The sequence below is a fragment of the Macaca mulatta genome, chromosome 11, assembly GCF_049350105.2.
Source record: "Macaca mulatta isolate MMU2019108-1 chromosome 11, T2T-MMU8v2.0, whole genome shotgun sequence".
Lineage (NCBI taxonomy): Eukaryota > Metazoa > Chordata > Mammalia > Primates > Cercopithecidae > Macaca > Macaca mulatta.
This window is the reverse complement of record NC_133416.1, coordinates 132,239,077-132,265,540: the sequence shown is the minus strand read 5'-3', so window position 1 is coordinate 132,265,540 and position 26,464 is coordinate 132,239,077. Positions and strand designations below refer to the sequence as shown.

General features: G+C 51.4%; 1 protein-coding gene across 50 annotated transcripts in view; it reads left to right on the top strand.

The window, feature by feature from the left end:
- SCARB1 (scavenger receptor class B member 1) overlaps positions 1-26,464 on the top strand; it is a 91,970-nt gene that overhangs the window by 49,286 nt on the left and 16,220 nt on the right. For 38 of the 50 annotated variants that reach the window (XR_013401676.1, XR_013401677.1, XR_013401675.1 and 35 more), the window contains 8 exons: positions 2,431-2,588; positions 5,874-6,015; positions 6,580-6,783; positions 9,025-9,120; positions 10,677-10,792; positions 13,025-13,191; positions 21,033-21,151; positions 25,992-26,065. Coding sequence is in view for 45 of the 50 variants with exons in the window: in XM_077955812.1 (XP_077811938.1) it covers positions 2,431-2,588; positions 5,874-6,015; positions 6,580-6,783; positions 9,025-9,120; positions 10,677-10,792; positions 13,025-13,191; positions 21,033-21,151; positions 25,992-26,065 (1,076 nt within the window). In the remaining 5 variants the exon portion in view is untranslated. Of the gene's footprint in view, positions 1-2,406; positions 2,589-5,873; positions 6,016-6,579; positions 6,784-9,024; positions 9,121-10,676; positions 10,793-13,024; positions 13,192-21,032; positions 21,172-25,965; positions 26,066-26,464 lie in introns of all 50 variants that reach the window. The other 12 variants (XM_077955798.1, XM_077955797.1, XM_077955837.1 and 9 more) reach the window with 4 other exon arrangements.

The following is a 26,464-nucleotide window of genomic DNA, read 5'->3' as shown; positions in this document are numbered from 1 at the left end:
CAGCTCCATCGTACAGATGAGAAACTTGAGGTTCACAGGGGCTGACTTGCCCAAGTGGCCCCATGGAGTGCGACCCAGGGTCTGGCTGCCTCCAAATCTGCTCCTTCCAGGGGACGTGGGGCTGGCTCTGACTGGTCAGCTCAGCTGTCTGCCTCCTATAAAGACTCTGCGTATTGCTTCTGGCTGTCTGGGGACAATGGGGGCGGCTGTCCTCGTCTTAGAAGGCCATGTTCAAAAGAGGGTGGAAGGTGATGCAGCTGCCTGGCTGCCTGGCTTTGCAACATCAGCTCTAATCTGATGGGCTGGGTCACTCCTCCTGGGCTCTGACATGGTGTGGGCACTGAGGGGCCCGAGATCCTGGCTGGGTTGAGGGTGGGGATCAGGTGGACTGGGGGGGACCTCCCTGTGACACTGGGGCAGCGAATTATAGATCTAGAGGAGCAAAGCTGGGAGAGGAGTCCAAACGGACCCCAGGCATGTTTCCTATAGTCCCTTTAAGAAAATTATGTTTTTGCAAAGTTTTTAAATCAGGAGATTTCGTATATATTTCTGTATTTCTGGTTTTCATGGAAAACTTCTGTGTTCTCATCTTCCTCTGACTCCTCCCTGAATGGCTCACTCAGCCGCACAGGCAGGCTCTCTCCCAGCATCTCCCTACCACAGGGCATTTGCACAGGCTGTGGCTGCTGTGGAATGCCCCCCAACCCCCACCTTCTAGACTCGTGAGCTCCCTTCCTCACTACCTTCTGTTGGGTGTAGGTTGTGTTTGCATGTGTTCTCCCTTCCTTCCTTCCTTCCTTCCTTCCTTCCTTCCTTCCTTCCCTCCCTCCCTCCCTCCCTCCCTCCCTCCCTCCTTCCCTTCCTTCCTTCCTTCCCTCCCTCCCTCCCTCCCTCCCTTCCTCCTTCCTTCCTTCCTTCCTTCCTTCCTTCCTTCCTTCCTTCCTTCCTTCCTTCCTTCCTTCCTTCCTTCCTCCCTTCCTTCCTTCCTTCCTTCCCTCCTTCTCCTTCTCCTTTTTGAGACAGGGTATTTCTCGGACACCCAGGCTGGAGTACAGTCCTGCCATCACAGCTCACTGCAACCTCGACCTCCTTGGCTCAAGTGACCCTCCCACCTCAGCCTTCCAAGTAGCTGGGACTACAGGTGTGCAGCACCGTGCCCAGCTAATTTTTAAAAAATTATTTTTTATAGGCTGGGCAAGGTGGCTTATGCCTTTAATCCCAGCACTTTGAGAGGCCGAGGCAGGTGGATCACTTGAGGTCAGGAGACTATCCTGGCTAACATGGTGAAACCTCACCTCTACTAAAAAAAAAAAAATAGCCAAGTGTGGTGGTGGGAACTTGTAGTCCCAGCTACTTGGGAGGCCAAGGGAGGAGAACTGCTTGAACCCAGGCGGCGAAGGTTTCAGTGAGCCGAGATTGCACCACTGCACTCCAACCTGGGCAACAGAGTGAGACTCCCTCTCAAAAAATAAAATAAAATAAAAACAAATAAAAATACAAAAATTAGCCAGGCGTGGTGGTGGGGACTTGTAGTCCCAGCTACCCAGGAGGCTGAGGCAGGAGAATCACTTGAACCCAGAGGTGGAGGTTGCAGTGAGCCAAGATCATGCCACTGCACTCCAGCCTGAGCAACAGAGTGAGACTCCATCTAAAAAAAAAAAGAAATAAAAATAAATAAATAAAAAAAATTATTCTTTGTAGAGATAGGGTCTTGCTATGTTGCCCAGGCTGGTCTCAAACTCCTGGACTCCAGAGATCCTCCTACCTCGACCTTCCATAGTTCTGTGATTACAAGCATGAGCCACGGCACCTGGCCTACATTTCACTTACGTGATGACTCTGTCTCAAATCCTGACCTCTCCCCAGTCCCTGCTGTGTTTCCTCTGTGCTCTGTCACGTAGCATGCGTTTTACCTGAGTTGTTTGGTGCCTCCCTTTCCCCCGCTACAGAGCTGGGCTTTTGGTCTGTCCTGGTCGCTCTCCCATCCCCAGCTCTTAGAACCTGCCTGGCACGTGGTAGTGCTCAGTGCGTGCTTGTTGAATGAATGAATGATTCACCTGGCCACATGGAGCCCATGTTCCTGCAGGGGACTATCCCTGCCCTGAGCCCATCCGCTACCCTCAGCTCCGGCACCTCCTTTAGATGGTGCATAGGCCCCTGTTTACCACAGTCCCTTGACTGGTGTCACATATTGCTGTCACGACGTATTTTAAGAAGCATTATGACAGCATGGATAGGTTGCCTGTTTAATTCCATAAGCTCCAGGTGCGACAGCCTCATGTGCGAAGGCCTTTCCCACACCTCCTACCCCGAGCCCCCGCCGAGGAGCCCCTTCCCTGGCCGGGCTCAGGCAGCTGTTCTGGAGCCTCGTGGTGGGGCGTGGGGCCCTCGTCACTCTCCTCACAGGCGTGCTTGTCCCTTCCCCTGCAGAACGTGCGCATCGACCCCAGCAGCCTGTCCTTTAACATGTGGAAGGAGATCCCAATCCCCTTCTATCTCTCCGTCTACTTCTTTAACGTCATGAACCCCAGCGAGATCCTGAAGGGAGAGAAGCCGCAGGTGCAGGAGCGCGGGCCCTACGTGTACAGGTGAGGCTGTGTCCAGGTGAGGGCGGAGGGGCCGGCTGAGGCTGGGCAGGGGAGGGGTCTCAGAGTGGACGGGATGGGGAGGGTGCTGACTGAGCCCCAGAGATTTTTCCAGAAGCAGGCAAGGCATACTCGGGGGAAGTGCTAGTCCCAGAGAAGTTTTTGTTTTAGGTTTTTTTTTTTTTTTTTTTTTTTTTTTTGTAGAGATGGGATCTTGCTATGTTGCCTAGGCTGGTTTTAAGTCCTGGGCTCAAGTGATCCTCTGCCTCAGCCTCTCAAAGTGCTGGGATTACAGGTGTGAGTCACCAGACCTTACCTAGAGAGGTTCTTTATGGAGCAGGGAGGGACCAATGGTGCGGGTCTGGCTGGAGGGTGCATATGTGAGAGACAGAGACACACACACGCACACATACACACATACATACACACATAAACATATACACACATACATACACACACATATACACACATACACGCATACACATACACACACATACATATACACACATACATACACACATAAACATATACACACATACATATACACACATACATATACACACACACATATACACATACATGCATACACATACACATACACACATACACATACATATACACACATACACACATAAACATACACACATACACATACATACACACATAAACATATACACACACACATACACACATAAACATATACATACATACATACACACATACATATACACACATGCATACACATACACATACACACACAAACATATACACACATACATACATGCATACACATACACACATACACATACACACGTACATACATGCACACACATACATACACATACATATACATACATACATACAATACATATACACACATACATACGTACATACACACACATACACACATACACACACATACATATACACACATACATACGTACACACACACATACATATACACACATACATATGCACATACACATACACACACATACATATACACACATACATACATACATACACATACACACACACACGTGCACACACACACGCACAACCAGGAGCACACGTATCCCCCGCACCCTGTCTGGGCCCGAGGACCGGGTGAGTCAGCATGGGAAGGGGTCGGCTGTTTGTGGAACATGCTGGCCCAGGGACCACAGAGTGGTGCCTTTGCTTTCTGCTTGCCCTGTCCCTGGCTGTGGCCTGGGGAAGTGACTTCACCCCTCTGAACCTCAGCTTGCCCATCTGCAGGCTGGAGAGACACAAGAGCCCCTTCATGGGGTCATCGGGACTCTCAGGATGCACGTGGAGCTCTGAGACGGCTGGGGGATGTGCCTGTTACAACGCCCTTACCTCCTGGAGTCTTCACAGCACCTCCCCTCCCCCACACCCCCGCTTCCCAGTTCACAGGCGGAGGAGTAGGGGCTCCGAGAGGAGAGCTGACTTGCTCCCGGCACACGGTGTTCCAGGGATGGGGTGGGCAGAGGGTGTTCCTGCTGTTGGAGACCCACAGTTTGGTTCTAGGAAAGCCAAGATGAAAACCTAGCAAATGTGCGTGAGGTTTGGGAGTAGGAAACACGAGTCAGCTCCTGCATTCCGTTCACTCATTCACTCATTTGCTCTTTCATTTAACAAATGTTTATTGAGCACCTACTAGGTGTTGGCTGCCATTCTAAGCACAGGGGACCCAGCAGCGGACAGAATGGGTAAAAATGCCAAAGCTCTCTATACTCCTTCATTCTGTGAGCACTGATTGAGCACCTTCTGTGTGCTGGGGGTGCAGGCAGACCAAGGCCCTGCCTCACCAAGCTGACATTCTGATGGGGAGAGAGTAAAGAAGTGGACAAATAAGGGGAAATCAGGCATCCATCAGTGTTGTGCAGACAAAACAGTGTGAAGCCGGAGTGCAGGAGGGAGGGCGGCCGTGGGACTCGGTCTGACTGGAGGGTCGGGAGCACCTCTGCAAAGGGACACTCACTGGACCCGCATGGTGGGAAGAGGCCCTGGGGAGAGAGAGCCCCAGCCAGAGCATGTCCAGAGGTCTGAAGGCTGGAAACAGAGCCTGTGCGGCTGGGGTTATGAGGGAGGGAGACAGTGGAGAGACGAGGCCTGAGCCTTGCTGAGGTCCTCAGAGGTCGCGTTAGGAGCCTGATTTTAACCTGCATGCAAAGTGGGGTTGTGGTCCAGAGCGTGGCACGATCTGATTTCCACTTTTTTTTTTTTTTGAGACGGAGTCTCTCTCTCACCCAGGTTGGAGTGCAGTGGCGCGGTCTCGGCTCACTGCAACCTCCGCCCCCCAGGTTCAAGCGATTCTCCTGCCTCAGCCTCCCGAGTAACTGGGATTACAGGCATCTGCCACCATGCCCAGCTAATTTTTGTACTTTTTTTTTTTTGAGACGGAGTCTTGCTCTGTCGCCCAGGCTGGAGTGCAGTGGCCCGATCTCAGCTCACTGCAAGCTCCGCCTCCCGGGTTTACACCATTCTCCTGCCTCAGCCTCCCGAGTAGCTGGGACTACAGGTGCCCGCCACCTCGCCTGGCTAGTTTTTTGTATTTTTTAGTAGAGACGGGGTTTCACTGTGTTAGCCAGGATGGTCTTGATCTCCTGACCGTCTCAGCCTCCCAAAGTGCTGGGATTACAGGCTTGAGCCACTGCGCCCCGCCATTTTTGTATTTTTAGTAGAGATGGGGTTTCACCATGTTGGCCAGGCTGGTCTTGAACTCCTGACATCAGGTGATCCGCCCACCTCGGCCTCCCAAAGTGCTGGGATTTTAGGCATGAGCCACCACTCCCGACCTGATTTCCATTTTTCAAAGATTCTTCTGGATGGTGGAGAATGGCTTGGAGAGATGAGAGATCATAATGACAGTAGCGGCAACAGTCACGGCAGTCAATGTTTACCTCGTGCTTTCTCTGCACCCCGCGGCTGTGTTGATTGCTTTCTGGGTATCTGATTGCTTTACTGTGGGGATTGTTTAATCCCCACAGCTGCCCCATGAAGTAGGGCTTGTGATTACTTCCCTCTGTATATGGAGAGGCAATGGCCGTGTCGGGTGAGGGAGAGCAGAACGAGGCCGGCTGGGTGGCAACACCATGTCCTGCAGTGGGCAGGCGCAGGGAGGGACAGATTTGGCGGAGGGGCCGAGCTCAGCTTTGGCTGTGGGGCCGGAGGTGTGCACAGACATCCAGGGCCCCTGCTTCCCAGGCAGGCACTGCAGGCGAGTACGAGGGAAACATCCCACATAGCAGGGGGAGGCGTCTGACCCACCGGCTTCCCCCACAGGGAGTTCAGGCACAAGACCAACATCACCTTCAACAACAATGACACCGTGTCCTTCCTCGAGTACCGCACCTTCCAGTTCGAGCCCTCCAAGTCCCACGGCTCGGAGAGTGACTACATCGTCATGCCCAACATCCTGGTCTTGGTGAGGCTGCCCTGTGGCCCCCGCCACCTCGCACCCTGGCCTCGTCCCCTGTCTCTCCTCCCGCCTGCCCCTTGTGCAGAGAGCAGTCCCTGAGGTGGTCGGAGCGTGAGGACTCACTCCTGGTGGGTGGCTCTCAGCCCTGTGCTGTCTCCACCACCCTCCGTGGGTTCTGTTTCCCAGGTGGGTCCACCTGTCTTGGTTTGGAAGTCCTGGCCAAAGTATTTTTTTTTTCCTTTTCAATTTACATTTCTGAGATCTCCAAAGGGGCTGTCTTGTTGGGGGCTCAGCCACAGGCCCACCTCTGGGACTGGGGCTGGAGTTCACTCAGCCTGAGTCCAGTGGGGTGCAAGGGGGAGAAGGGGTCCTTGGGAGCACATGTGGCCTTGGCACTGGAGGAGCAGAGGGTGGTTCTGGTGTCTCGGACGCCCCACGTGGCCACTCCAGGGGCCTCCTGCACCCCAGCATTTTGCTTCATGGGCTCTTTGCCGTGAGGCCCAGCTGGGGCCGAGGGAGGATGGGCCAGCCACCTCCAGCCTCTGACACTAGTGTCCCTTCGCCTTGCAGGGTGCGGCGGTGATGATGGAGAATAAGCCCATGACCCTGAAGCTCATCATGACCTTGGCATTCACCACCCTCGGCGAACGTGCCTTCATGAACCGCACTGTGGGGGAGATCATGTGGGGCTACCAGGACCCCCTTGTGAACCTCATCAACAAGTACTTTCCAGGCATGTTCCCCTTCAAGGACAAGTTCGGATTATTTGCTGAGGTACGTGTGGCCTGGTGAGAAGCCAAAGATTCAGGCCTGTGTCCTGTCTTCCCCTCACACAGCCTGGACACTGGTCACCAGCTTACTTTGTAGCTGGCTGGGGGTCTAGCAGCTGTGGGTTGTAAGTGGCCGAGAACCTGACTCAAACCGGCTTAAGTGAAATGGGGAATGTTGGGGCTCATGGAACTGAAAATGCTAGGATTGGATTCAGGTACAGCTTGATCCAGGCTCAAATGATGTGATTGGGCCTTAGCTTAGCAAATTGGAGGCTTTGCCGGAAGAAGGGGGCATGGCTGCTTGGGAGTAAGATCACAAGCTGACTCTTAATCTTGACTCCTGGCAACCTGGTAGGGTCACTGATTGGGCTTTGGAGCCAACATCTCGTCCGTGGAGGGTCTGACCCTGACCTTGGCTCCCTCACTGCAGGTTTCAATGAGTTCTTGGGACTGCTCCAGCCTCAGCCATCTCTCTGGTCTCTGTTGATCAGGGTAGAGTGCTGGAGGGGATACTGTGGTGCTGCATGTGATAGATAGTATGTTTTTGTCAAGGGTGACAGGCTCCTGTTGTGTGGGTAAATTAGCAAGTTTGGGCTAAGTGGCATGATTCTGTAAAAGCATCTTGTAAATCCTGAAGTGCTTTGCAAATGAAAGTTATTACAAAGTCCCTAGTTTAGTATAATCTACATTTGACCACATATAATGAAAACCTCACAAGAACAGTCTAGTGGTAGGCTATTCAGTGTTGGTGTGGTGGCTTCATGGTCTTAAGTGATCTGGAAGCCTTCTACTCCTCTGCTCTGCCATCCTTGGCATGTGGTTTTCATCCTCAAGATAACCTCATCATCCAACTTGGCTGCTAGAGTGTCAGTGATCACATCACATTCCAGGTAGCACAGCGGGAAGGAAGAATTGGTGGGGCTTTGGGGAGCAGATGGAGGAATCGGGGGTAAAACAGCATGTCCCAGTTGCCTCCCTCTTAGGGAGGAAGAAAACCAATGTCCACTTCCTTTCTATTGGCCAGAACTGAGTCACGTGGCCACACCTAGCTCCAGGGGAAGCTGGAAAGGTAGCCTTTTAGCTGGGTGTGCTGATACTCTGAGTATGGTTTGGGTTTTGTCATGAAGGAGTAAGGAGAGAGTGGGCTTTGGGTAGTAACTCGCAGTTTCTGATGCTCTCTGTCCATTATCATGATCATTTAGGGATCCTGTTGAGTGATGATTTATTAATAATAACAATAATAATGGAAATAAAGACCAGCATTTTGAGCTCTTACTGTGCCTGGGGCACCGTACCTGGCCCTTTTTGCGCATGAGCCCCTTTAATTCTCCCCTATGTAATGGCTCTGGTTATTCTTGGCTCCACATGGGCAGGTGACAGACACACATGGGAGGCTGGGCCAGGGACTTGTGCTGGGTCCTGCCCTGGAGGTCTGTGATGGGTGCAGCCACTTGGCTGGGCAACCTTGGAGCTCCTCAGTGTGCTTCACCCTGCAAAGCACTTCCAGATATTTCCTTTAGTCACTCAGACCATTTTGTGCTTTGCATGTCTTTGGGATTAGAAACCAGCTTCTGGGAAATGCTCTCGAAGCACCAAAGCCTGGGCCCCCATCAAGAAATGTTCCACAAACCGTGACGGTCAGGACAGGCCAGGTTGTGCTGCTGTGATAGGCAGTCCCAGAATCTCCATGACTTAGAGCAACCAGGACTTACTCCTTTGCTTGCACTCCACGTCCAGTGTGGGTGACTGGGGCACCCTCGCTTGTGGTAGTCACTTGGGGACCCAGGCCAAGGGAGACTGTCTTGACACACACCTCCTTGGCTGCTATAGCGGTGGCAGAGAGCCTGGTGAAAGGTGTGTGCACAGTCCTTAAAGTGTCCCCCCAAGTGACATGCCACTTCTGCTTTTTCATTGCTCAGGGAGCTGACCTGGCCCCGTTTTATTTTATGCTGGAGTAGGGTATGGTGGGGGTGATCTGCCATTCACCTGGGAGGAAAGCTAGGCTCTCCCGGAGTTAGGAAGGGAGGGTGGAACACTGCAGCCATGGAACCCGGGACCGTTCCTCCTAGAAAGCTCCCAAGCCCAGTGTCAGTCCCCAGACACTGGGCGTGTGGCAGTGAACCAGATGCCGGGAGCCCTTTCCTTCTGGTGGAGGGGGAGGAGGGCTCAGCCCAGAATGTTCAGACCAGGCGAGCTCAATGGTAGGCCCGAGCCTTAACGATGCTGTTCCCTGCTGTGTCTGCAGCTCAACAACTCCGACTCTGGGCTCTTCACGGTGTTCACGGGGGTCCAGAACATCAGCAGGATCCACCTCGTGGACAAGTGGAACGGGCTGAGCAAGGTGAGGGGTGAGAGGCGAGGGCCCCTGGAGAGGGGAGGGTGGGCCAGGCCGTGGCTGCTCGGGAATGGCAGGGACCACAGGGCTTCTTCTTTGTCATGAAGAGGGTGCTGGGAGGATGAACACTCTCAAAGTTGGAGAAGGGATTTTACCTCTGGTTAAATCTTGACCAGCCAGAGGGGCAGGCGGGGTTAGTGACTTCTTACTGAGCACCTGGCGTCTGCTGGGAATGGAGTGCTTTCTTCTTTTCAGTTCTTTACTTACAAAAATGTTTTGAAAGCCGGGCGCCATGGCTCATGCCTGTAATCCCAGCACTTTAGGAGGCCAAGGCGGGAGGATCACCTGAGGTCAGGAGTTCGAGACCAGCCTGACCAACATGACAAAACCCTGTCTCTACTAAAATACAAAAAATTAGCCGGGCGTGGTGGTGCATGACTGTAATCTCAGCTACTCATGAGCTGAGGCAGGAGAATCGCTCGAAGCCGGGAGGTGAAGGTTGCAGTGAGCCGAGATTGTGCCATTGCACTTTAGCCTCGGTGAGAAGAGTGAAACTAAGTCTCCAAAAAAAAAAAAAAAAAAAGGAGATTCACATTTCAAAATAATACGAGAGAGAGACAAGTGCCCTCAGTATCACCTCCCATCACTACCCCTCGCCCCAGAGGAAACCCACAGTTACCAGTTTGGGATATATTCTTCCCGTCTGTTTTTACCCATGTGCACGTCTGTATGTACACAGAGAAATATGGAATTGTTTCTTCTTTAAACATCAAGAAATCATACTACGTGCATTGTTTTGCAACTTGCTTTTTTCACCTTCGTGACCTTTTCTCAATATGTGTGAAAATGATTGTGCGATTTCCCACTACCTGCTCCCCGTGGTAGTTACTGCAAAGACCCTGAGGGCTGGGGACAAATCGTACCCCAACCAGTGCCCAGAATCACCATCTGCAACCAGCAGTAGCCATTCATGATAGATGGAGTTCACCTTCATTGTGGCTTGGATATTCCAATATACTGTACATGTGCACGTGATTTGAAACCTCCTCATCCTGCGGAAGATTGGAAAGTGAGCAGTTGGACTTGTCGAGTCTGGGTCTCGCTCCCCAGAGGCAGTTAACCTGATGGGTTCTGTTTCGGGGTTGCCCGGTAGTGGCCACCGTTACGATTTTAAGTAGTTTGCCTGTGTGCCGATTGTTTTTTTTAGGAGGGGCCTGTTGACTTCCGCTCTGAGGGCTGAGCACAGCCACGCCCCACCTCTCACCCCACCTGCTCACCGCACTTCTTTCCAGATTGAGGCTGGAGATGTGGGTGATAGGCCTATGTTGCAGATGAAAGAATTGAGTCCCCAGCAAAGTGACACATTCAGAGGTGTGGGAGTGGGAAGCTGCGGGAGGCATTCTGTCTGTCTGTCTACACAGCCTGCCAGCTTCCCACCGTGCCAGTATTGCGAATTGAGTGGCCGTGTGTGCACCAGGGTGGGTTAGGTGTGCGGCACCTGAGAGGCCTTATTAAGGGGCCTTGGCCCCACTGAGGGGTCTGGTCTGGATGCTTCCCCCCAGGTTGACTTCTGGCATTCCGATCAGTGCAACATGATCAATGGAACTGCTGGGCAAATGTGGCCGCCCTTTATGACTCCTGAGTCCTCGCTGGAGTTCTACAGCCCTGAGGCCTGCCGGTAATCACTGGGACGCGGGGCCTCCTGGGTTTCCTGGGCAGCTCATGGGCAAATTCTGTGGTGCTGGCTGTGCACTTGGAAAGCATTTGACTCATCGTGGATTTGACTCAGTAGCCCTTGGTACCAGCTTGAATTCTCTTTGGCCACACCGCCAAGAGCCAAACTCCAGCTGCCAGTGCCTCTGCACGGCCCAAAGGGAGGCTGCTGCTGGTGGTTTGGAGCCAGGTGGTGCTGGGCTGGGAGGAGGGGGCAGGACATGTCAAGGTCACAGGGGGCCATGAAATGGAGGTGAGAGGTGGGCTTCCCCTGGCGCCTGGCTGGTGGCCCCCGTGACCATCTGGGTGCTGAGACATAGCTGGCTCTGCTTGGCCCCTTCAGGCTCAGCTCTGTGTCCCATGGTCCCTGTTGTGAGGTAAGAGTAGACAGTGGGTGGCTCCTACAGCCCTTTTCTGGAGGCCTTGCTATGGTCTTGTTCCATTCTGGTCACTCTGGAAAAGTCCTGTACTTGGGAATTCACTCATGTGGATCTTGACTTATCTGCCCTCCCAGCAAACCCTGTGTGCCAGGTGCCTGGCAGTGAGAGGGTGGGCCAAGTCTCTGTTCCCCAGGAGGTTGTGTCCCATCAGGGCAACTCAGGCAAATGCACAAACACTAGAGTGTCAGAGAGCGACAGTGCTTTTGCTCTGTGTGGCCACTTTTTACTGTTTTAAGTTATTACTTATTTATTTATTTAATTTTTTAGAGATGGGGGTCTCGCTGTGTTGCCCAGGCTAGTCTTGAACTCCTGGCCTCAAGGGATCCTCCTGCTTCAGCCTCCCAAAGTGCTGGGATTGCAGGTGTGAGCCACCGGACCCAACTGACTTTTTAAAAGCTGAATTTTAAACTTAAAGAAAAGTTGCATGAGAAATACAAGTGGCCCCATGTCCTCTTCACCCAGGTTCACTAGCTGTGTCAAGCCCCCCATCCCCTCCTCTCGCTGAGTGTCGTTTTCCTGAACCATCTGAGAGTAGGTTGGAGGCTGTGTGCCCCCTTACATCCAAATACTTAGTGGGTGTTTTCCAGAAATGAGGACATTTTCTTACATAACCACAATGCTGTTATTGAAATGAGGAAATTTGACATTGACATAATACTATTATCTAAGCTGGCACTTTCCTATAAATCAAAATATGCAAGGCACACATGCAATTTAAAATTTTTTAGTGGCTGCATTAATACAAGTAACAAGAAATTGGTGAAATTATTTTTAATAATGTATTTTATTTGACCTCATATATCAAAAATAGGATAATTTCAAGTGTTATTGATGAGTTTTTTTTTTTTTTTGCTAGCAAGTGTTAGAAATCTGGAATGTGTTCTACACTTGCATCCCAATTTGGACTCGCCCCATGTCAAGGGTGGGATGGACAGCCACGTGTGCTGAGTGGCTGCCGTGGACAGAGTGGGTAGCACAGTGCATGTTCAAGTTCAGAAGTGCTTTTGAGAAAGTGCAAGAGCATAAACGGGTGGAGGATGGATGGAGTGGGTGTGGGGGACGGTGCTGCCACCCGAGGAAGTGACAGCTGAACTGAGATCTGACTGAAGGGCTGAAGTCTGGTGGATGAAGATGCGAGAGGAGACTGGTCTTAGGCAGAGGGAGCAGTGATGCAAAGGGCCTGGGGCAGGAGTGAGTGTGCTTAGGAACTGCAGGGAGGCCCTGGGCACAGGAAGGTGAGGCAGGGCTGAGTAGAGCAGCTGCGGGGGCTAGATAAGGACAATGAATCCTAACGGTAGGTTAGACTAGAAAGGGCCACAGATTTTCAGCAGGGGCATGATATATTCTGTTCTTTTTTTTGATTTCATAACTTTCAAAAACAATTTTTGTTTTTTAGAGACTGGGTCTCACCATGTTCCCCAGGCTGGTCTCGAACTCCTGGGCTCAGGTGATCCTCCCACCTTGGCCTCCCAAAGTGCTGGGATTACAGGTGTGAGCCATAATGCCTGGCCTCTGTTCTTTTGTAAAACTCCATCTGGCTGTGGCTAATACATTGATGTGGGTAGGGAGGCAGAGTCGGAGCAGAGAGGCCCGTTAGGAGGTCGCTGCAGCTACCTGGGTGAGAGATGGGGGCGGTTTGGACCTGGGAGGTGGTAGCGCCCGTGGGGAGAAGTGACTGGATCTTGGCAGCCTTCGGCAGGGCCTGGCTCTGGCTGCCGGGTTTGAGTGTCCCCTCTCACCCTGTCTGTCCCCTGCAGGTCCATGAAGCTAATGTACAAGGAGCCAGGGGTGTTTGAAGGCATCCCCACCTATCGCTTCGTGGCTCCCAAAACCCTGTTTGCCAATGGGTCCATCTACCCACCCAACGAAGGCTTCTGCCCGTGCCTGGAGTCTGGAATTCAGAACGTCAGCACCTGCAGGTTCAGTACGTGCTGTCCCCTGTGCTGGGATGGCGGGAGGGCGCGAGGGTGGGGCCAGCTGAGGGTTTATCTGCCCCGTGCTGTCTGCTGAATCTCTGGCCTCTGTACTCTTGATAATCCCATTAGGCTGAAGATAACGAGGCCGCAGGAAGATGATTTGAAAAGGAAGAAATGCCAGGTCTATTAGTTGCTACCACAATAAATTGCCATGAACTTCATGGCTTAGAACAACACGCGCTGGTTATCTTGCAGTTCTGTAGTTCAGAAGTCCGCGTGGGTCTCACTGCACTCAGATCAAGGAGGCTGTGTTCCTTCTGGAGGCTCTCGGAGAATCTGCATCAGCCTTTTCTGGCTTCTAGAGGCCTCTCTGTGTGTCTTGGCTCCTGGGCCCTTCTTCCACCTTTGAGGCCAGCAACACAGCATCCTTCTGATCCACTGTGTCCTCAAATCTCTTCCTCTGCTCCCTCTTCTGCCCCTCTTCCAGTTCTAAGAACCCTTAAGACCACATCGTGCTCTCCTGGATACCCCAGGACAATCTCCCCATCTTGTTTATTTATTTATTTTTTTTGAGACAGACTCTCACTCTGTCACCCAGGTTGGATGCAGTGGTGCCATTTCAGCTCACTGCAACCTCCTCCTCCCAGGCTAAAGTGATCCTCCCACCTCGGCCTCCCGAGTATCTGGGACCACAGGTGTGCGCCACCACACCTGGCTAATTTTTTGTATTTTTGGTAGAGACGGGGATTCACCATGTTGTCCAGGCTGGTCTTGAACTCCTGACCTCAAGTGATCCGCCTGCCTCGGCCTCCCAAGGTGCTGGGATTGCAGGTGTGAGCCACTGCGCCTGGCCTATTTTTATTTTTTGAGACAAGGTATCACTCTGTAGCCTAGAGCTGGAGTACAGTGGTGCGATTATAGCTCACTGCAGCCTCGGCCTCATGGGCTCAAGCGATCCTCCTGCCTCAGCCTCCTGAGTAACTGGGATCGCAGGTGTGGGCCACGATACCTAGCTCATTTTATTTTTGTAAACTCTTTGTAGCGATGTTGTCTCACCATGCTGCCCAGGCTGGTTTCAAACACCTGGCCTCAAGTGATCCACCTGCCTCTGCCTGTTAAAGCAGTGGGATTACAGGTATGAGCCACTGTGTCTGGCCCAATTTCTGAACCTTCAAGGCAGCTGCTGAGCAGGCCCAGTGCCCCTTTGCCCTGTGACCTGGCATAGCCATAGGTTCTGGGGCTTAGGGCATGGACGTGTCTAGGGGGCTGTTCCTCTGCCCTCCCACACCGTGATTTGGAACTTGAGAGTGAGGCTTGGTGGGAAGGACCCTTCACCCATTCTGAGATGAAAAGAGGCTGGCGAGGGTCTGTGTGTTACATAACATCCTCTTGTTCCGCGGTGTGGGCGGCTAGGCAGATGTGATGATTGCTGCTAGAGTTGTGTCCCCTCACATTGTTGGTGTGTCTCAATTATGTGCCAGTCCCTGAGGCACCCCCGCCTCAAGTTGCTCAATTTGGACCCTCGGGTGTCAGTTTGATTCCCTGTTCTCACCCGGCTCTTCCAGTGTGTCAACAAGCCCAGATGGCTTTACCTCCAGGTTGAGTCCTCACTCCTTCCTCTCTCTTGCCACCCACTCCAACCCCCCGCCTCATTGTCCAGCCCACGGACACGTCCTTCCTGGTGATCCAGTCCTTTCAGTAGCCCATCCCTCAACGCAGCATTGCCGCTGTACCATCCATCCCCTAGACCATCCAGTGCGGTCACTGCTGGCCTCTTGCGGCTGTTTAAATTGAAATTGATTTAAACAAAATCAAATTAAAAGGCAGTTCCTTGGTTGCAGTGGCCGGAAGTTAAATGCTCATATGCTATGTGTGTCTAGCAGCTAGTGTCTTGGATAGCACACATAGAGAACATTTCCATCATCATAGGAAGTTCTGTAGCACTCCCGACAGCAGCCAAGGGATCTTTTAACAATGCCGGCCGGGTATGGTGGCGCACATCCGTAATCACAACCCTGTGAGAGGCCAAGGTGGGATCACTTCAGGCCAAGAGTTCAAGACAGCCTGGGCAATACAGCAAGACCTCTTTCTAGAAAAAAAAAAAAAATTAAGCATAGTGGTGCACGCCTGTAGTCCTAGCTACATGGAAGGCTGGGGTGGAAGGATGGCCTAAGCCCAGAGGTCGAGGCTGCAGTGAGCTGTGATCACCCCACTGCACTCCAGCCTGGGCAACAGAGCAAGACCCATCTCAAAAAATATGGAGATTGCCACTGTACTCTCAAAATGTCTGGCAGCTCTGTCTGTATTCAGAGTGAAGTCCAAACTCCTACCATGGCCCTGGGCCCTGCAGGATCCAGCCCCTACCGGCCTCTCTGACTTCATTTCTCCCAACACGTCCCCTGTTCATTATTCTCCAGCCCTGATGGCTTCACCCTTTTTCTAAAATATATCAAGGTCAGTGCTGCCTCAGGGCCTTTGCGTGGGCTGCTTCCCCTGCTTGGAGAGCTCTTTATCTGGACTTCTGAGTGGATCCTCCCTCACCTTCTTTTGGTCTGCATGCAAATGCCACCTCCTCCAGGAGGCCTCCTCTGATTTCCTGTTCTAAAGTTGCCCCCTCTCCTGCCCGCTGCTCCCTATGGCTTCCTCTTGTCTTCTTGGTGCTCATTGCTCCCTGAAATCATGGACTGTGGATTTTATCTTCTTACTCATTGCCCTTTCCATTCATTGTCATCCCTGTAGTCAGGGCCCCAAGCTGCTCTTCTTGGTTTTATTCTTAGCTTCTAGAACTGTGCCCCGCATGTAATGGATACTCATACAGTATTTGAATATAGGGATGGTGAATGTGTTCTGTACTTAGGAAATCGAGGCCTGAGGCTGGATGCGACCAAGGTCACAGGGTTGGTAGGACCGGAAGCGGCCCTCTATTTGACTGTGTCTTGCCTTCTGGGAGCCTTTTTGGTTGAAGCCCCGTCCTCCAGCTGGAGACAGCGACTCGAAAGGACTGGTCTGCAGCGGGGGTCAGGAGGAGGGACTGTAAACAGATTGCATGCTTTCCCCCATTTCAGGCAGAATGGAGCAACCTGTGAGCAAACGGTTTGGAGCTGGGGCCTGGGTCGCCCGCTGCTGTCCCTGGTCCTGTCTGGCCCGACTGGGCAATGGCCTCTGCTTGCTTCATTCTTTGCTGGTATCAGTGGGGATTTCTGCTAGTAAGGTTGAGGATGTTACACACCCAACAGGTGTGCTACAGCAACTGTCGCAGTGGCAGATGCTGGACTCCACTTGATTTAGGCCAAAAGGGCACTTCTTGGTTTGCGTAATGAAAAATTCCAGGGCAGATCCCTGTATTAGGCACAAATCCAGAACTTAGATGTTGCCTGGAAGCTGCCTCTGCCAAGTCCCAGCTCAGTTTTCTGCCGGACTGGCTTTGCTGCCAAGCAGGCTCTCCCTCCTGGCTGCCTGCGGAGGCTCCAGGCTCACCTCTGCCCAGCTCCGAGTCCTGCAGAAAGGGGCCACCTATGTTTCCTTCACTCCAGCAGAAGTTCCAGGGTTTGCTCTAATTGGTCTGCCTGGCACCCATGCCCAGCTGTAAACCAATCACGGTAGCTGAGGTGGACTATGCTGATTGGCCAGGCATGTGTCACATGATCAGCTGGCTCCTGGGTGAGCTGGCCCCACTGGAAGCACAAGGCTGAAAGTAGGGAAGGTGTAAGTAGGGGTGTAGGTACCAGGAGAAGGGAGAGAAATCACATGCCTATCCCCTCCAAGGGCTTGGGATGAGGTGTGCCCTGTCTTCTCTTACCATATCTGCCAAAAGCATTTCAAAAGCACAAGGGAATTTTAAAATACTTATTTAAATAAAGTTTTTTCTTTTCTTTATTTATATTTTTGAGATAGGGTTTCACTCTGTTGCCCAGGCTGAAGTGCAGTAGTGCAATCACAGCTCACAGCAGCCTTGACCTCCTGGGCACAAATGATTCTCTGACCTCAGCCTCCCATGTAGCTGGGAGCACAGGTACATACCACCACACCTGGCTAATTTATTTTATCTTATTTTAAAATTTTTTTGTAGAGATGGTGTTGTGCCGTCTTGCCTGGGCTTAGTTTTTGCTTCTAAATAAAATATACATAGATACAAATAAGTTCCCAGATGACTCATGCAGTTTTGGGGGTTTTTTGCTTTGTTTTTTTTTGAGACAGGGTATCACTGTCACCCAGGCTGGAGTGCAGTGGTGCCATCACAGCTCACAGCAGCCTGACTTCCATCACTCAAATGATCCTCTTACCTCAGCCTCCCGAGTAGCTGGGACTACAGGTGGTTGCTACCATGCCCAGCTGATTTTTAAGTTTTCCTTAGAGATGGGGTCTCACCATATTGCCCAGGCTAGTCTTGAAGTCCTGGGCTGAGGCGATCCTCCCGCCCAAAGTGCTGGGATTACAGGCATGAACTGCTGCGCCTGGCTGACGTGTGCGGTTTGAAACTTCACAAAGTGAATGCACCATTTCTTGGCCAGCACCCTGACCAAGAAACAGACATGACAGGCCCTGGATGCCCCTCGCGGTCCTCCCACCGCCCTGGCGTCCAGCCCCAGAGCTCAGCTGGTTTGCATCTTCACGTGAATAGCCCATAAACCTGGATTCCTTTCCCTCCTTTTCTGGCCTGTGCACCCCTTAGCACCCTGGTGCGATTTGTCTGTGACGTTGTGAGTGGTTGTAGCTCCTCGTCTTCATTGCTGTGTGGTGTTCCATCGTGGGCATTCGTGGGTGCACACGTGTCATTTGGTCACCTATGTCTGTGTTTCTGTGGCATGTTATCTAAAGAGTAAAGGTACCCATGGCTTTGCCTTTCTGGGCCTTGAAATCTGTTGAACTCAGACAACTCCCTCATCTCAAACCTCCCTGTTGCGTGAGGGCGTCCGACTTGCCTCATAGAGCCAATTAATTATCATCCGTGGCAATCCTGGGCAATTATGTCTGGCTAAGTATGCCATAAAGCTATAAATTAATTACCACTTATTGCTGGGAAGATCTCTCTCGGTGTGTTTGTAATAAAATTGGAAGAAACACGTGCGTGGGTCCATGCAGGCTCAGCCTCTGAAGTAAGGGTGGGGGCTGACAAGTTGCCTCATCCCACCTCAGTCTCCACCTGGGGCTGCGGGTAGGCCAGGGCTTGCTTGAGATTCCTCCAGAGTCCGGCTCCGTGGCTGCCTCCTCCACGGAGGAGGCATGAGAAGCAGCGTTTTCCAAATTGTGGAAGACACTGTCCCTGCGGGTGCTCGGGATGGCTTCAGAAGGTCCAAGGAGGTGAGAGAGAGCTTCTGGGTCCATCCTCTTTTCCTCCTTGCCATCACGTGCAGGAGAAGGTCTCTGTTGATGCTGAGGACTTGAAGAGCCTTCTACACTCATCAACCTTTTTTATTTTTTCTTTTAACAGAAAAAGAGCAGGGCTCCCAGTTAAAGCCTCGTGCAGTAACAGGTTCTAGTTAGAACTTACAACATCAATATTTTTCACAGTGTTTATTCAAATATGTCCTTTTTTTTTTTTTTTTTTTGAGACACAGTCTTGCTCTGTCGCTGAGGCTGGATTGCATTGGTGCAGTCTTGGCTTACTGCATCCTCTGGAAACTATCGTCCAGGCTGGAGTGCAGTGATGCGATCTCAGCTCACTGCAGCCTCCACAACCCCTGCCTCCCGGGTTCAAGCAATTCTCCTGCCTCAGCCTCCCGAGTAGCTGGTATTATAGGCCCATACCATGCTCGGCTAATTTTTGTATTTTTAGTAGAGACGGGGGTCTCACCATGTTGCCCAGGCTGGTCTTGAACTTCTGACCTCAAATGATCTGCCTGCCTTGGCCTCCCAAAGTGCTGGGATTATAGGTGTGAGCCACAGTGCCTGGCCCAAATATGTACTTTCTAATTGCGGCAAGTGTTTGCACAGCTGTAAAGCTTCCCTTTAAAATACAGAGATTTAAGGAAGGCATTGGCAGTTGTTTCAGAGCAGCACATTATATAACAGTGCAGGGGGCATTCAGATGTGATGAAATTGAAAAGGTACTGGGATGAATGATGCTTGAGAAACCTGAAGGGCAGGGATGCACAAGGACTGAGAAAGAGGAAGCCCGACATCGATAATCCCAGCTTTTATTTCAAACCAGTGCCTGGCTTTGCTAAGAAAAGCAGAGCTAGTAGAGATGGGGTTTCACCATGTTGGCCAGGCTGGTCTCAAACTCCTGACCTCATGATCGGCCCGCCTCAGCCTCCCAAAGTGTTGGGATTACAGACATGAGCCACTGCGCCTGGTCTTTTTTTTGGAATGAAGTTTCGCTCTTGTTGCCCAGGCTGGTGCGCAAGGCGCGATCTCGGCTCACTGCAGCCTCTGCCTCCTGCGTTCAAGCGATTCTCCTGCCTCAGCCTCCCAAGTAGCTGAGATTTCAGGCACCCACCACCACGCCTGGTTAATTTTTGTATATTTAGTAGAGATGGGGTTTCACCATGTTGACCAGGCTGGTCTTGAACTTCTGACCTCAGGTGATCCACCCACCTCAGCCTCCCAAAGTGCCGGGATTACAGGCGTGAGCCACCATGCCTGGCCTCTGATTCGGGTTTTTTGTTTTGTTTTGTTTTCCTTTCTTATTGAGGCAAAATTCTTGTAACATAAAATTAACCATTTTAAAGTGAATGATTCAGTGGCATTTAGCAGGGTCACAAGGTTGTGCAGCCATCACCTGTATCTCGTTCCAGAACATTTCTATCACCCCAAAAGGAGACCCAGACTCATCAGAAGTTGCTCCCCGCCCCCTCCCCAGCCCCTGGTCACCACCTGTCGGCTCTGTCAGTAGATTAGCACCATCTGGATCCTCGTGAGCTTTTAAAAAAAAATTTTGTTTTTCTTTTGAGACAGGATCTTGCTCTGCTGCCCAGGCTGGAGTGCAGTGGCACGGTCATGGCTCACTGCAGCCTCAGCCTCTGAGGCTGAAGCGATTCTCCTGCCTCAGCCTCCTGAGTAGCTGGGACTACATGCATGTGCCACCATGCCCAGCTAATTTTTGTGTTTTTTTTTTGTAGAGATGGGGTCTTGCCATATTGCCCAGGCTGGTCTCCAATTCCTGGGTGCAAGTGATCTGCCTGCTGAGGCCTCCCAAAGCGTTGGAATTACAGGCATAAGCCATGGCGCCTGGCCCTTGTGAGCTTTTGAGAGATGCCCGCTCGCTGTTCCTTGTTAACTTGTCCTTCAGGCCTGTTGTCCATTGTCCGGAGGGTGAGCTAGTGTTTGCCTGGTTTGGTTGGTCAGTGGTGAGGTTGAGCTCATATCCGTAGCAGGTGTGTCTACAGGACACACTCCTGTGGACGCAGGGAGACCTGACCACCTGAGCTCTGATTGTTGCTGCGTGGCCTGCAAGGGCCACTGTGGGTTCCTTGACTTGTGCTCGAGGCTCCCCTCCCTACACCCAAGTTCAAATCTGGCATTGCCTTGTGCATCCCTGCCTCCTTAGCACCCTCGTGCACCATGCATTTCCCCCTCCCCGCACTTGCTTCCGCCTTCCCTTCCATCTGCAATGTGCTTCCTGGGCCTCCTTCACTTGGCTCCTGTTAAGAGCCTCTTCCTTTTTTTGGTCTCTCCTGTCAGAATCAGCGGCTCCTGCCTCACCCCTTCTCTGGCACAGAGCTTGTCCCTCATGGTAGGGCCTGGGGCTTTTTACAGAATGGAGGAAGGGATCCTCTCTGTCTGGTTATCTTGTCATTGCCACGGGGGTGCTCTGCAGACCGCAGCTCTGTGCAGACCTACGGCCTGGCAGGACCTGCCAATGCACTGTCCTTGTCTGATGTCCCCTCCCCACCCCTCTGTCTTCTAGGTGCCCCCTTGTTTCTCTCCCATCCTCACTTCCTCAACGCGGACCCGGTCCTGGCAGAAGCGGTGACTGGCCTGCACCCTAACCAGGAGGCACACTCCTTGTTCCTGGACATCCACCCGGTGAGCCCCTGCCATCCTCTGTGGGGGGTGGGCGATTCCTGGTCGGAGCACACCTGGCTGCCTCCTCTCTTCCCAAGCACAGAGCTGCTGTGGGCTGGGGTGGTGGAAGCCTGGCTTCTAGAATCTCGAGCCACCGAAGTTCCTTCCTTCACCCCGACCCCATAGTTCACGGGTTTTATGATCCCTGTACCGGGTTCTATAAATGGGCCCTAAGACAGTAAATTAATTAGAACTTATCAGCTAGGGTGTCTCCTACATGTGAGCTGGAGGCAGCCCTCTGGATGTGTCAAGATACCATAAAGATCAGGTACCAAGAAAAGCCTGGAATATCTTGCAGATAAATCACACAGAGAATTTGTCCCATGTGAAGTTCTGTCTACAAGCAGAGAGCTGGACATGTGGGCCTCCCAAGGACATGCCTTCAGCCTGTAGCCTCTTCTCTTGGCGCCTCTGTTCTCTGTAAAATATGCCCAGTTGGGCTTGGTGGCTGCTACCATTGATTCAGAAATCTGTGGTTTTCTGTTTCCTGAGTGGGCACTTGTGGTCTCTCCCATGGGCCTTTAACAAAATTATTATTATTATTTTTGAGACAGGGTCTCACTCTGTTGCCCAGGCTGCAGTATAGTGGCATGATCATGGCTCACTGCAGCCTCGACCTCCCTGGGTTCAGGTGATCCTCCCACCTCAGCCTCCCTAGTAGCCCAGACTACAGACATGTGCCACCATGCCTGGCTAATTTTTGTATTTTTTGTGGAGATGCAGTTTCGCCATGTTGCCCAGTCTGGTCTTGAACTCTTGGGCTCAAGCAATCCTCCTGTCTCGGCCACCCAAAGTACTGGGATTACAGGCATGAGCCACCATGCCCAGCCAAAATTAGTTTTCTAACTTGAAAAAGAAAAGCTGTCTATTTTTGAGGTGTACAACATGATGTTATGATATATGCATATACCTTGTGGAATGCCTAAATCAAGCCAATTAACATATGTATTACCTCACATACTGATTATGTATTAGTGGTGAGAACATTTAAAATCTACAGTCAGCAACTTTCAAGTATACAATACATTGCTATTCACTATAGTCACTGTGTTGTATTGTATAATACAATACACTGACTGTTGCTATATTGTCCAGCAGATCTCCTAAAGTTATTCCTCCTGTCTAACTGAAATTTTGTATCCTTTGACTGACTTCCCCCTCCCAGCCTTCCCAGCCCCTGCTAGCCAGTATTCTACCCTCTGCTTCCATGAATTCAACTTTTTTTTTTTTTGAGATGGAGTTTCACTCTGGTTACCCAGGCTGGAGTGCAGTGGCACAATCTCGGCTCGCTGCAACCTCCGCCTTCTGGGTTCAAGCAATTCTCTTGTCTCAGCCTCTTGAGTAGCTGGGATTACAGGCACACACCACCACACCTGGCTAATTTTTGTATTTTTAGTAGAGACAGGGTTTTGCCACATTGGCCAGGCTGGTCTTGAACTCATGACCTCAGGTGATCCACCCACCTCGGACTCCCAGATTGCTGGGAATATAGGCGTGAGCCACTGCGCTTGGCCTGAATTCAACTTTTTAAGATTCCACATACAGGTGAGGTCATGCAGTATTTGCCTTTCTGTGCCTGGCCTATTTTACTTAGCACAGTGTCCCCCAAGTTCATCATGTTGTCACAAATGACAGGATTTCCCTGTTTTTATGTATTTATTTATTTTTTTGAGTCAGAGTCTTGCTCTGTCACCCAGGCTGGAGTGCAGTAGCATGATCTCGGCTCTCTGCAACCTCTGCCTCCTGGGTTCAAGTGAGTCTCTTGCCTCAGCCTGCAGAGTAGCTGGGATTAAAGGCACACACCACCATGCCTAGCTAATTTTTGTATTTTTAGTAAAGATGGGATTTCACCATCTTGGCCAAGCTGGTCTCGAACTCCTGGCCTCAAGTGATCCGCCTACCTCGGCCTCCCACAGTGCTGGGATTACAGGTGTGAGCCACCGCACCCAGCCAGATTTCCCTCTTTTTAAACGCTGAACAGTATCCCACTGTGTGTGCACCATGTTTGCGGTGCCCATTCATTTACTGAGACACTTCGCTTGATTCTGTATCTTGGCTGCAGTGTACATGGGAGTGCCCCTGTCTCTTTGACACACTGATTTCATTTCCTCTGGGCAGATGCCTGGCAGTGGATCACTGATCCGATGGTAGTTCTGGTTTTCGTTGTCTGAGGAAGCTCCATGCGTTTGCCACAGTGCTGCGCATCTCAGGCCCTTCCCGAAGCTCTGCGGCAGACGCTGTTCTGCACCATTTTCCTTTGTCCTCCCAGGCCTCCTTAGCCACTGACTAGACCCTCTCGGCCCCGGCCGCAGGCCTGGTCTCTGCCTTCCGTCTTTTAGTTAATTTCTTCTCCGGCCTCTCTTGCTCTGCTGGCTTCCGGAGAATTCCGCCATGCACACCGTCTCCTGTGTGCTCTCACTGATCACTGTCCTTTCAGGGCAGGGATTTTCTTTTCTCCCTGTCACATCAAGAAAGAGGGGGTTAAGTTTGGGAGCCCAGAGAGGCACAGAGCTGTTTTGCCGCAGCCACTTTAGCTGCTGCGTCCAATTCTACCTCCAGATCAGCTTGAGGCCGAAGGGAGAGGAAGTGCCCTTTATTTCTTTGTTTTTTGAGCTGGGCACGTTGGGGAGGGGATCATGAGATCAGCTTGCTGCCTGTTGGCCATTAGCCTTGAAAACCAAATGCGTGTTGGAAGCTGCTTCCGTGTGGCCACTTTTCTGCTCCTGAAACTGGGGGAGGGCATGGGGACAGGGGACGCAACAGGACGCCGCTATGGTGGTATGACAGCTGAGACTTATTATAACGACAGAATTCAAAGCAAAATTAGCAAAGGGAAAAAGCACCTTGGGTGAAGTCGGGGGAGGTCAGGCTGGGGCTTCCAGAGTCCTCTTCCAAGGGAGTCCTACAGGATGCACTTAATGTCTTCAGCAATGAGTTATGACAACATGTAGGAGATGTTGTCTAGCAGGGAAGCTCGTTAGAAATTCAGTGCCCACAGTGTTTTGCTAGGGGCCAGTCACATGGGCACCTCTGCCTGGCAGGTACCAAAATTCTAGACTCTGGGAAGGAAAGCAGGTGCTGAGCAAGAACCATACTGTTTGTACAGATAATTTCGGCCCAGTGAACTACTCTCATCAGTTAGGGGATGGTTGGGAACCCCCCTGAAATCTGGGCTCCCAGATGCCAGCAGAATTCCTAAGGAGAGCAGCTTCAGGCCTGCGATGTGAACTCTGTTCTACTCATGGGTGAACTCACGCCCATCCCACCAGGCTCTCAAGGGCAAGTGCTCCCCAGTTGTGAGCATAAGTGAGGTCTTTGATGAGCTCTTTTTTACCACAGGGGCCTGGAAGGGCCTCAGCATCCTGGGCCATAATGAAGAAAACATCCTTTCCTTACAGTGTATGTGATAATAACCCAGGCATTTATGGCCCCGAGTGTGGCTATCTTGCATACCTTACTTTTGCCCTTGCAAATATTCTGTCAGGTGGGGAGAGTTCCCTCTGTTTTACAGATGAGGAAGCAACTCTCAGTAAAGAAGAACCAAATACAGTTCTCTGACCTCAAATCTAGTTTTATTTCCACTATCATTTCCTGACTTCATTCTGGAACCACCTTCCTGTTGTTTTTGATGACATATGTGTGTCACTTCTGTTATTTACTTAAAAAAAAGTCTCATAAAAAAAGAGCTGAGTGTAGTGGCTCATGGCTGTAATTCCAGTGCTGTGGGAGGCTGAGGCAGGAAGATCACTTAAGGCTAGTTTGAGACCAGCCTGGGCAACCTAGTAAAACTCTGTCTCTACAATAATAATAATGATAAATAGGCTGGGCGCGGTGGCTCACGCCTATAATCCCGCCTTGGGCGGCCAAGGTGGGCAGATTGCTTGCAGCCAGGAGTTTGAGACCAGCCTGGTCAACATGGTGAAACCTGTCTTTACTAAAAATACAAAAATTAGCCGAATGTGATGGCGCACACCTGTAGTCCCAGCTACTGGGGAGACTGAGGCAGGGCAATGGCTTGAACTCAGGAGGCAGAGGTTGCCTGCACTCCAGCCTAGATGACTGAGACTCTGTCTCAAAAACAAACAAAAATAAAAATAAATTTCTGCACAAGGGAAGGTTTTTATTACTGCCTCAAATAGGAAATTACAAAATTCTCCAAAGAAAGAAGACAACCATAAAAATGAACAAGGAAAAAAATATTAGGCTCTATGTAAAATATTGTTGTCTGCCAGCAGGGGTGAACCTGGGGCCAACTCTCTGCACCAGTGTTAAAAGTGGAGATTTTGTGTAGGTGTATTAGAGGGGCATTAAAGACCATGCAAACACCTGGCTGAGACTACTCTTGAAAATGATCCTGAGGAGTTGGGAGTGAATTGAGAAGGGATTCTTGTCCGTTTTATTGAATGTGGAGGTTGAGAGGGAGCATCGACAAATTGCCATTCTGCACTTGGGGAAACACCATCTTAGGAGGACAGGTGAAAGTGATTAGGTTTTTTCCACCCTGGGACATGCTTGCTTTATAGAAGGCACCTCTTGAGGCTGTAACATAACCGTGTGGGAAGCACTTGTTTCCCTATAAGGGGTTAGAACCAGGAGAGGAGATCCCAATGCACCTGCCCAGCATTTCTAGAACCATGGACCCTCCCCCAGCCTGTGGCTTGTTTCAGGTCAGATACAAGCAAGCTCCACTGGGCAGTTAGCTGGGACGCCCACCTTCTTGACTGAGACCAGGGAGAGGAGGGCTTGGTGGTGTCCCTGGAGCTGGGGGTGGCCAGTCTCCTCACTGTGTTTGTTGCCGCAGGTCACAGGAATCCCCATGAACTGCTCTGTGAAACTGCAGCTGAGCCTCTACATGAAATCTATCGCAGGCATTGGGTGAGTGCGGACTGGGAGCTGGGGCTGCATTGCTCATTGAGAGATGAGGGGCTCAGTGCTCCAGTGGTCCCAGACTCCAGTGACATACCCCAGGAACCAGGCATGGGGAGGGGAGAGGGTCCTATTGAGGATGAATCCACTCCCTGCTGATCTTCTCCCTGAGGGGTCTTGGTTTTGAGCCAAGTCCTGACCTGCATCCTGATATTCCTTCCCCAGAAGGCCACTTTTCTTTCCCTTTTTTGTTTTTGTTTTTTTTCTTTTTAGATGGAGTCTCGCTCTTGTTGCCCAGGCTGGAGTGCAAGGGTGGGATATTGGCTCACCACAACCTCCGCCTCCCAGGTTCAAGCGATTCTCCTAACTCAGCCTCCTGAGTAGCTGGGATTACAGGCATGCACCACC